This window comes from Cheilinus undulatus, linkage group 4 (assembly GCF_018320785.1).
Source record: "Cheilinus undulatus linkage group 4, ASM1832078v1, whole genome shotgun sequence".
NCBI lineage: Eukaryota > Metazoa > Chordata > Actinopteri > Labriformes > Labridae > Cheilinus > Cheilinus undulatus.
In genome coordinates, this window is record NC_054868.1 from 659,888 (window position 1) to 670,909 (window position 11,022).

The 11,022-nt window shown below is 39.0% G+C and overlaps 1 protein-coding gene across 2 annotated transcripts in view; it reads left to right on the forward strand.

Moving 5' to 3' along the window:
* The first annotated feature begins 1,458 nt into the window (after positions 1 to 1,458).
* LOC121507954 (heterogeneous nuclear ribonucleoprotein L-like) overlaps positions 1,459 to 11,022 on the forward strand; it is a 49,275-nt gene continuing 39,711 nt past the window's right edge. The window contains exon 1 of one of the 2 annotated variants that reach the window (XM_041784380.1): positions 1,459 to 1,595. In XM_041784380.1, coding sequence (XP_041640314.1) covers positions 1,593 to 1,595 — 3 coding nt within the window. In that variant the 5' untranslated portion in view covers positions 1,459 to 1,592. Of the gene's footprint in view, positions 1,596 to 2,947; positions 2,990 to 11,022 lie in introns of those variants that run through there. The other variant, XM_041784379.1, reaches the window with a different exon arrangement.

The following is an 11,022-nucleotide window of genomic DNA, read 5'->3' on the forward strand; positions in this document are numbered from 1 at the left end:
CTCCAGGACGCATGTAACAGGGACTATGTGCTACAGGTGAGGGACAATGAGACACAGGTGAGGGAGAACGAGACCCAGGTGAGGGAGAATGAGACACAGGTGAGGGAGAACGAGACCCAGGTGAGGGAGAATGAGACACAGGTGAGGGAGAACGAGACACAGGTGAGGGAGAACGAGACACAGGTGAGGGACAATGAGACACAGGTGAGGGAGAACGAGACACAGGTGAGGGACAATGAGACACAGGTGAGGGAGAATAAGACACAGGTGAGGGACAATGAGACACAGGTGAGGGACAATGAGACACAGGTGAGGGACAATGAGACACAGGTGAGGGAGAACGAGACACAGGTGAGGGACAATGAGACACAGGTGAGGGAGAACGAGACACAGGTGAGGGACAATGAGACACAGGTGAGGGAGAACGAGACACAGGTGAGGGAGAACGAGACACAGGTGAGGGACAATGAGACACAGGTGAGGGAGAACGAGACACAGGTGAGGGAGAACGAGACCCAGGTGAGGGAGAATGAGACACAGGTGAGGGAGAACGAGACACAGGTGAGGGAGAACGAGACACAGGTGAGGGACAATGAGACACAGGTGAGGGAGAACGAGACACAGGTGAGGGACAATGAGACACAGGTGAGGGAGAATAAGACACAGGTGAGGGACAATGAGACACAGGTGAGGGACAATGAGACACAGGTGAGGGACAATGAGACACAGGTGAGGGAGAACGAGACACAGGTGAGGGACAATGAGACACAGGTGAGGGAGAACGAGACACAGGTGAGGGACAATGAGACACAGGTGAGGGAGAACGAGACACAGGTGAGGGAGAACGAGACACAGGTGAGGGAGAACGAGACCCAGGTGAGGGAGAATGAGACCCAGGTGAGGGAGAACGAGACACAGGTGAGGGAGAACGAGACACAGGCGAGGGAGAACGAGACACAGGTGAGGGAGAACGAGACACAGGCGAGGGAGAACGAGACCCAGGTGAGGGACAATGAGACACGGGTGAGGGAGAACGAGACCCAGGTGAGGGACAATGAGACACAGGTGAGGGAGAACGAGACACAGGTGAGGGAGAACGAGACACAGGTGAGGAGAACGAGACACAGGTGAGGAGAACGAGACACAGGTGAGGGAGAATGAGACACAGGTGGAGGAGATACTGGGTAACACAGACTAAGGAACACAGGTGGTAGAAAAACAAACACAAGCAGCACATGAAACCAAATTAACTAAAAATTACTAAACCAATTAGGTTCATCAGGTCTTCCAACTTGATTACACTGTTATTTCTTATAAACTCTGTTAGTTTTCATACCTTTGATAATTTCGGCTGCGCCCTGCTGCCTTCCTCAGAAGTGTCAAGTGATGGTGCAGTGACGTGTCTGGTCAGCTGATTTATACAAATTTCTTTGGCGCTGTCTTCTTACCTGGAGCAGTAGGATGACAGCGCCATCTGCAGTCCGACTTCTTCAGGACTGTACCCCAGTGTGAGAGAGTTGGTACGCCCCCTCATCCCGAGTTACAGTCTGGTGGGAGCGTTTCCGGATCTCGATGGCCTCCCTGATCCAATAATGGTATTTATTGCTTCTGTGCCTATGACCTCTTCCTTGTCCCAATCCATGAGATGGCTCTCTCTCTTGCAGTGGTCTGAGATTGCAGATTTAAGCTGTTCCTGTTGGGCGTGTCTCTTCGTGTTTCTTTTTCACATTCAGTTTTGTGTTCTTTTTTTGCGTGTGTTAAAAGCTCTGCCTGTTTCGCCTAGGTAAGTCATGTAGAAGGACAAACCGGGAATTCCGTATATTACATTGCATTTGTGGTCTTGGTCTATTTTGTCCTTGGGGTGCACTAACAACTGTTGTAATTTTGAGTGTGGTTTAACCGGAGTACTGATGTGACGTTTGTTCATGGCTCGCTGTATTTTTTCAGTTATGCCTCGGATGTATGGTAATGCTAGCATGGCCCTCTGTTGTTTGTCTGTGTCCTTGTTGGTTTTCCTTCTATTTTTTCCTTGTTTTGTTGTACTTGCTGTCACATCACACATGAAGAGGACAGAAAGGAGGAAGAGCAACACATCACAAACGCATTAAAAAACTGCAAATATCCAAAATGGGCCATAAGCAAAGGGAAACAGCACAGAAAAGGCAGATTATTTGTCAGGGCTTTATTGTCATTGATTTCAGCATGATTCCATGGTTTTATTGCTTCTACTTCAGAACATTAGAAAGTTTTGTGTTTGTTATGATGGATGTGTGGCCTGATAATGCTGTGGTAGCTCTGTGACCCTCTGACCTGGAGTTGGTCTACAGGATGAGCTACAGGGGTGTAGCACGGGGCGGGCTGTGGTATCATATTTGATACATACTTTTATGATTCCTCTATCGAATCAATAGGATCAATAAATTACTAAAAAATAAAATACTATTGGATACAATCTGAAAAATGATAAAAATGCCCTTAAGTGGATTATGAGTTACCAAAAACACCTAACATATCAAACGAAATACTAAAAATATAAATGTTAAATTTTACAGAAATTTGGATTTCCGGGATTTCAGTAGAGAGTGAAAAAAACATTTCAGCTCCAAAAATGAGAATTTTCTGGTTATAAGTTGTGTTTTCAGGCTTTAATGGGTTAAAATGTCCAAATGGTACAGTCCAGCGCTGCACAATGATGCATGTAAATTCAGTTTAACCATAGTAAAAATACTGCTAGATAAGTGTTGAAATTATGCCTCAAAAATACATCAAAATGCAGAGATATTTGTAGAAAATGATGCGACATGTGATGCTTGGCTAGCCAGTTTGGGGGGGGGTAATAGTCTCTCTGGGGCCCCTGGTGTTGGTCTAATGATGATTTACTATCAGGCGTCTGTGCGTTGGTGCTTCCCAGATGTTTGGATTGGTCGGCTCTACGTGGATCGACGCCATTTGGCAGCAGCTGATGCTAATAGACCGGCGGGTATCTCAGGTGAAAGGAGGCGGGGCGGAGCTTCTGGGATGGGCCAGAGACGGAGCGAAGACGAAGACTGACGGATTAATTTGAAGGCCAGGATCTGTAGCTTCTTTAAAATCCAGTGAATGTCATCTGTTTCTATAGCTCTGGACTAACAGACCCAGGGACAGAACACTAACGACAGCGAGGTCAGAGGTTCTAGTAAGCACAAACAGGAAATGAGCATGACAATAAAGAAACACATGATCAGTCGGATCTGAATGAAAGCAGCTCTCTATTCTCTTGAGCTCTAAGTGAATTATCAGCTCAGATGAAGCCGGACGATAAGGAACAGTAAAAACATATCAGATGACAGTCCTCTAAAATCAATCTGATTTTTGAAATGAATCTGATTTCCAGGAAATGGCCTGATTGACTGTCAGATCTGATCAAATGTTTGATGTCTGAGAAGTTCTCCATAAAATGTCAATGGCCAATCATCAGCAAGCTTTAAAATGAGCCACAGCTATCTAATGTCATAATTTAACGTTGTTTCACTGCATTATGCTCCGTTGGTTTCTAAAAGTCCTTTTAAAGGCCGACGGCTGATGACGTACCAGGAACTAGATGGGCCGTCACAGATGAGGGGGGAAGATTTGACTGTTACACCTGAAACTCTGTTTGAAGGGACGGGTTCATGAGAAAATTATATTCTTGCTCTCTGCAGAAAAAAAACAAAAACCTCCATAAAAAATTAATGACTAAAACAAAGCAGCCAAGTTAGCATTATCATAATCCTTAGCATTAGCATTAGCTCCTGATCATTACAATAGCCTTTAATATATAGATCCTGTATTTCTAAACCTGCCCTTTATTTTTCCATATTTTGGCTGGAATGATTTAGAAGTTACGGAAACTAATGGAAGCCCTCCAGAGGATTTCTACAGCGAAGGAGAATTTTAAAAAACTGCAGATTAACCCTTTAAAACAAAACAAGATGAGGAAATCCAAGTTTCTACCCTGAAAGGCTCCAGCCATGAACAGCTGTTACACCACCACACTTATAATATCAGTAATATCATCAATATCAATGAAGGACACCGCTGGTACAGTTACAACAATTCCAAAAAAGCTGGGACGCTGTGTGAAAACTAAAAAAACAAACAAACAAACAAACAAAAATCAGAAGTCACAGATTGTCAGATTTCATAAAACCATATTTGATTCATAACAGAACAGAAACTACAGATCAGATGTTAGACTGAGACATTTTAACATTTCAGGAAAATATTAGCTCATTTAGAATTTGATATCAGCAACAAATCTTAAAAAAGCAGGGATGAGCCATGTTCAGGACCCAGACTCTCCTCCTGTGAAGTCATGCTGTTGTGATGGATGCGGTCTGTGGTTCAGCATGGTCTCCCTGACAGAGACGTTGTCTGGATGGGAGCAGATGTGTCTCTAAAAGCTCTCTCTACTTCTCAGCATTGATAGTTCCTATCCAAATGTTAGAGGTGCTCACGCCATAGGCACTAATGCAACCCCATACCATCAGAGATGCAGGCTTTAGACCTGAGCCAGGAGAAAAAGCTGGATGCTCCCTCTCCTCTTTAGTCCACAGGACACAGCGCAGAGCTGGCCTGAGGTATAAGCAACGTGAGCCGCTGCTAAGGGCCCCGTCGCAACCAGGAAGCCTCCAAGAGCAAGGAAGTGAATGTTCAACTAAAAATGGACTAAAAATGGTAGTGAGAACAGCAGACTGTGGAGAGGAATGAGGTGCTGAGAGTGAAAGTCAGGAAGAAACAGAGCCTCACCTCGACTAGAACTATGACTAAAAATGTTTGACAGCCTTTTATTCCATGACGAAAACTGGACTAAGACTAACAAAAAAAGATCTGTGATGACTAAAACTAGACTAAAATGTGAAGAGTGTTATGGACTAAAACTGGACTAAAATGTGAGGACTGTTATGGACTAAAACTGGACTAAAATGTGAGGACTGTTATGGACTAAAACTAGACTAAAATGTGAGGACTGTTATGGACTAAAACTAGACTACAATGTGAGGACATCAATGGACTAAAACTAGACTAAAATGTGAGGACTGTTATGGTCTAAAACTAGACTAAAATGTGAGGACTGTTATGGACTAAAACTGGACTAAAATGTGAGGACTATTATGGACTAAAACTGGACTAAAATGTGAGACCTGTTATGGTCTAAAACTAGACTAAAATGTGAGGAAATTAATGGACTAAAACTAGACTAAAATGTGAGGACTGTTATGGACTAAAACTAGACTAAAATGTGAGGAAATTAATGGACTAAAACTAGACTAAAATGTGAGGACTGTTATGGACTAAAACTAGACTAAAATGTGAGGACTGTTATGGACTAAAACTAGACTAAAATGTGAGGACTGTTATGGACTAAAACTAGACTAAAATGTGAGGACTGTTATGGACTAAAACTAGACTAAAATGTGAGGACTGTTATGGACTAAAACTAGACTACAATGTGAGGACATCAATCGACTAAAACTAGACTAAAATGTGAGGAAATTAATGGACTAAAACTAGACTAAAATGTGAGGACTGTTATGGTCTAAAACTAGACTAAAATGTGAGGACTGTTATGGACTAAAACTAGACTAAAATGTGAGGACTGTTATGGTCTAAAACTAGACTAAAATGTGAGAACTGTTATGGTCTAAAACTAGACTATGATTTGAGGACTGTTATGGACTAAAACTAGACTAAAATGTGAGGACTGTTATGGACTAAAACTAGACTAAAATGTGAGGACTGTTATGGTCTAAAACTAGATTAAAATGTGAGGAAATTAATGGACTAAAACTAGACTAAAATGTGAGGACTGTTATGGTCTAAAACTAGACTAAAATGTGAGGACTGTTATGGTCTAAAACTAGACTAAAATGTGAGGACTGTTATGGACTAAAACTAGACTAAAATGTGAGGACTGTTATGGACTAAAACTAGACTAAAATGTGAGGACTGTTATGGTTTAAAACTAGACTAAAATGTGAGGACTAATATGGTCTAAAACTAGGCTAAAATGTGAGGACTGTTATGGTCTAAAACTAGACTAAAATGTGAGGACTGTTATGGACTAAAACTAGACTAAAATGTGAGGACTGTTATGGACTAAAACTAGACTAAAATGTGAGGACTGTTATGGACTAAAACTAGACTAAAATGTGAGGACTGTTATGGTCTAAAACTAGACTAAAATGTGAGGACTGTTATGGTCTAAAAGTAGACTAAAATGTGAGGACTGTTATGGTCTAACACTGGACTAAAATGTGAGGACTAATATGGTCTAAAACTAGGCTAAAATGTGAGGACTGTTATGGTCTAAAACTAGACTAAAATGTGAGGACTGTTATGGACTAAAACTAGACTAAAATGTGAGGACTGTTATGGACTAAAACTAGACTACAATGTGAGGACATCAATGGACTAAAACTAGACTGAAATGTGAGGACTGTTATGGACTAAAACTAGACTAAAATGTGAGAACTGTTATGGACTAAAACTAGACTAAAATGTGAGGACTGTTATGGTTTAAAACTAGACTAAAATGTGAGGACTAATATGGTCTAAAACTAGGCTAAAATGTGAGGACTGTTATGGTCTAAAACTAGACTAAAATGTGAGGACCGTTATGGACTAAAACTAGACTAAAATGTGAGGACTGTTATGGACTAAAACTAGACTACAATGTGAGGACATCAATGGACTAAAACTAGACTAAAATGTGAGGACTGTTATGGTCTAAAACTAGACTAAAATGTGAGGACTGTTATGGACTAAAACTGGACTAAAATGTGAGGACTGTTATGGACTAAAACTGGACTAAAATGTGAGGACTGTTATGGACTAAAACTAGACTAAAATGTGAGAACTGTTATGGTCTAAAACTAGACTAAAATGTGAGGAAATTAATGGACTAAAACTAGACTAAAATGTGGGGACTGTTATGGACTAAAACTAGACTAAAATGTGAGGAAATTAATGGACTAAAACTAGACTAAAATGTGGGAACTGTTATGGACTAAAACTAGACTAAAATGTGAGGACTGTTATGGACTAAACTAGACTAAAATGTGAGGAAATTAATGGACTAAAACTAGACTAAAATGTGAGGACTGTTATGGACTAAAAGTGGACTAAAATGTGAGGACTGTTATGGACTAAAACTAGACTAAAATGTGAGAACTGTTATGGTCTAAAACTAGACTATGATTTGAGGACTGTTATGGACTAAAACTGGACTAAAATGTGAGGACTGTTATGGACTAAAACTGGACTAAAATGTGAGGACTGTTATGGTCTAAAACTAGACTAAAATGTGAGAACTGTTATGGTCTAAAACTAGACTATGATTTGAGGACTGTTATGGACTAAAACTGGACTAAAATGTGAGGACTGTTATGGACTAAAACTGGACTAAAATGTGAGGACTGTTATGGACTAAAACTAGACTAAAATGTGAGGACTGTTATGGACTAAAACTGGACTAAAATGTGAGGACTGTTATGGACTAAAACTAGACTAAAATGTGAGAACTGTTATGGTCTAAAACTAGACTATGATTTGAGGACTGTTATGGACTAAAACTAGACTAAAATGTGAGGACTGTTATGGACTAAAACTAGACTAAAATGTGAGGACTGTTATGGTCTAAAACTAGACTAAAATGTGAGGACTGTTATGGTCTAAAACTAGACTAAAATGTGAGGACTGTTATGGACTAAAACTGGACTAAAATGTGAGGACTGTTATGGACTAAAACTAGACTAAAATGTGAGGACTGTTATGGTCTAAAACTAGATTAAAATGTGAGGAAATTAATGGACTAAAACTAGACTAAAATGTGAGGACTGTTATGGTCTAAAACTGGACTAAAATGTGAGGACTGTTATGGACTAAAACTAGACTAAAATGTGAGGACTGTTATGGACTAAAACTGGACTAAAATGTGAGGACTGTTATGGTCTAAAACTAGACTAAAATGTGAGGACTGTTATGGACTAAAACTGGACTAAAATGTGAGGACTGTTATGGTCTAAAACTAGATTAAAATGTGAGGACTGTTATGGACTAAAACTAGATTAAAATGTGAGGAAATTAATGGACTAAAACTAGACTAAAATGTGAGGACTGTTATGGACTAAAACTGGACTAAAATGTGAGGACTGTTATGGTCTAAAACTACACTAAAATGTGAGGAAATTAATGGACTAAAACTAGACTAAAATGTGGGGACTGTTATGGACTAAAACTAGACTAAAATGTGAGGACTGTTATGGACTAAAACTAGACTAAAATGTGAGGACTGTTATGGACTAAAACTAGACTAAAATGTGAGGACTGTTATGGACTAAAACTAGACTAAAATGTGAGGACTGTTATGGACTAAAACTAGACTAAAATGTGAGGACTGTTATGGACTAAACTAGACTAAAATGTGAGGACTGTTATGGACTAAAACTGGACTAAAATGTGAGGAAATTAATGGACTAAAACTAGACTAAAATGTGAGGACTGTTATGGACTAAAACTAGACTAAAATGTGAGGACTGTTATGGACTAAAACTTGACTAAAATGTGAGGACTGTTATGGACTAAAACTAGACTAAAATGTGAGGACTGTAATGGACTAAAACTAGACTAAAATCTGAGGACTGTTATGGTCTAAAACTAGGCTAAAATGTTATGACTGTTATGGACTACAACTAGACTAAAATGTGAGGACTGTTATGGACTAAAACTAGACTACAATGTGAGGACATCAATGGACTAAAACTAGACTAAAATGTGAGGACTGTTATGGACTAAAACTAGACTAAAATGTGAGGACTGTTATGGACTAAAACTAGACTAAAATGTGAGGACTGTTATGGACTAAACTAGACTAAAATGTGAGGACTGTTATGGACTAAAACTGGACTAAAATGTGAGGACTGTTATGGACTAAAACTAGACTAAAATGTGAGGACTGTTATGGACTAAAACTGGACTAAAATGTGAGGACTGTTATGGTCTAAAACTAGACTGAAATGTGAGGACTGTTATGGACTAAAACTAGACGAAAATGTGAGGACTGTTATTGACTAAAACTGGACTAAAATGCGAGGACTGTTATGGACTAAAACTGGACTAAAATGTGAGGACTGTTATGGACTAAAACTGGACTAAAATGTGAGGACTGTTATGGACTAAAACTAGACTAAAATATGAGGACTGTTATGGTCTAAAACTAGATTAAAATGTGAGGACTGTTATGGACTAAAACTGGACTAAAATATGAGGACTGTTATGGTCTAAAACTAGATTAAAATGTGAGGACTGTTATGGTCTAAAACTAGATTAAAATGTGAGGACTGTTATGGACTAAAACTGGACTAAAATATGAGGACTGTTATGGTCTAAAACTAGATTAAAATGTGAGGACTGTTATGGACTAAAACTGGACTAAAATGTGAGGACTGTTATGGTCTAAAACTAGACTAAAATGTGAGGACTGTTATGGTCTAAAACTAGACTACAATGTGAGGACATCAATGGACTAAAACTAGACTAAAATGTGAGGACTGTTATGGACTAAAACTAGACTAAAATGTGAGGACTGTTATGGACTAAAACTGGACTAAAATGTGAGGACTGTTATGGACTAAAACTAGACTAAAATGTGAGGACTGTTATGGACTACAACTAGACTAAAATGTGAGGACTGTTATGGACTAAAACTGGACTAAAATGTGAGGACTGTTATGGACTAAAACTAGACTAAAATGTGAGGACTGTTATGGACTAAAACTAGACTAAAATGTGAGGACTGTTATGGACTAAAACTAGACTAAAATGTGAGGACTGTTATGGACTAAACTAGACTAAAATGTGAGGACTGTTATGGACTACAACTAGACTAAAATGTGAGGACTGTTATGGACTAAAACTAGACTAAAATGTGAGGACTGTTATGGACTAAACTAGACTAAAATGTGAGGACTGTTATGGACTACAACTAGACTAAAATGTGAGGACTGCTATGGACTAAAACTGGACTAAAATCTGAGGACTGTTATGGACTAAAACTAGACTAAAATGTGAGGACTGTTATGGACTAAAACTGGACTAAAATGTGAGGACTGTTATGGTCTAAAACTAGACTAAAATGTGAGGACTGTTATGGACTAAAACTAGACTAAAATGTGAGGACTGTTATGGACTAAAACTGGACTAAAATGTGAGGACTGTTATGGACTAAAACTGGACTAAAATGTGAGGACTGTTATGGACTAAAACTGGACTAAAATGTGAGGACTGTTATGGACTAAAACTGGACTAAAATATGAGGACTGTTATGGTCTAAAACTAGATTAAAATGTGAGGACTGTTATGGACTAAAACTGGACTAAAATATGAGGACTGTTATGGTCTAAAACTAGATTAAAATGTGAGGACTGTTATGGACTAAAACTGGACTAAAATGTGAGGACTGTTATGGTCTAAAACTAGACTAAAATGTGAGGACTGTTATGGTCTAAAACTAGACTAAAATGTGAGGACTGTTATGGACTAAAACTAGACTAAAATGTGAGGACTGTTATGGACTAAAACTGGACTAAAATGTGAGGACTGTTATGGACTAAAACTAGACTAAAATGTGAGGACTGTTATGGACTAAAACTGGACTAAAATGTGAGGACTGTTATGGACTAAAACTAGACTAAAATCTGAGGACTGTTATGGACTAAAACTAGACTAAAATGTGAGGACTGTTATGGTCTAAAACTAGACTAAAATGTTATGACTGTTATGGAATACAACTAGACTAAAATGTGAGGACTGTTATGGACTAAAACTAGACTAAAATGTGAGGACTGTTATGGACTAAAACTAGACTAAAATGTGAGGACTGTTATGGACTAAAACTAGACTAAAATGTGAGGACTGTTATGGACTAAAACTAGACTAAAATGTGAGGACTGTTATGGACTAAACTAGACTAAAATGTGAGGACTGTTATGGACTAAAACTAGA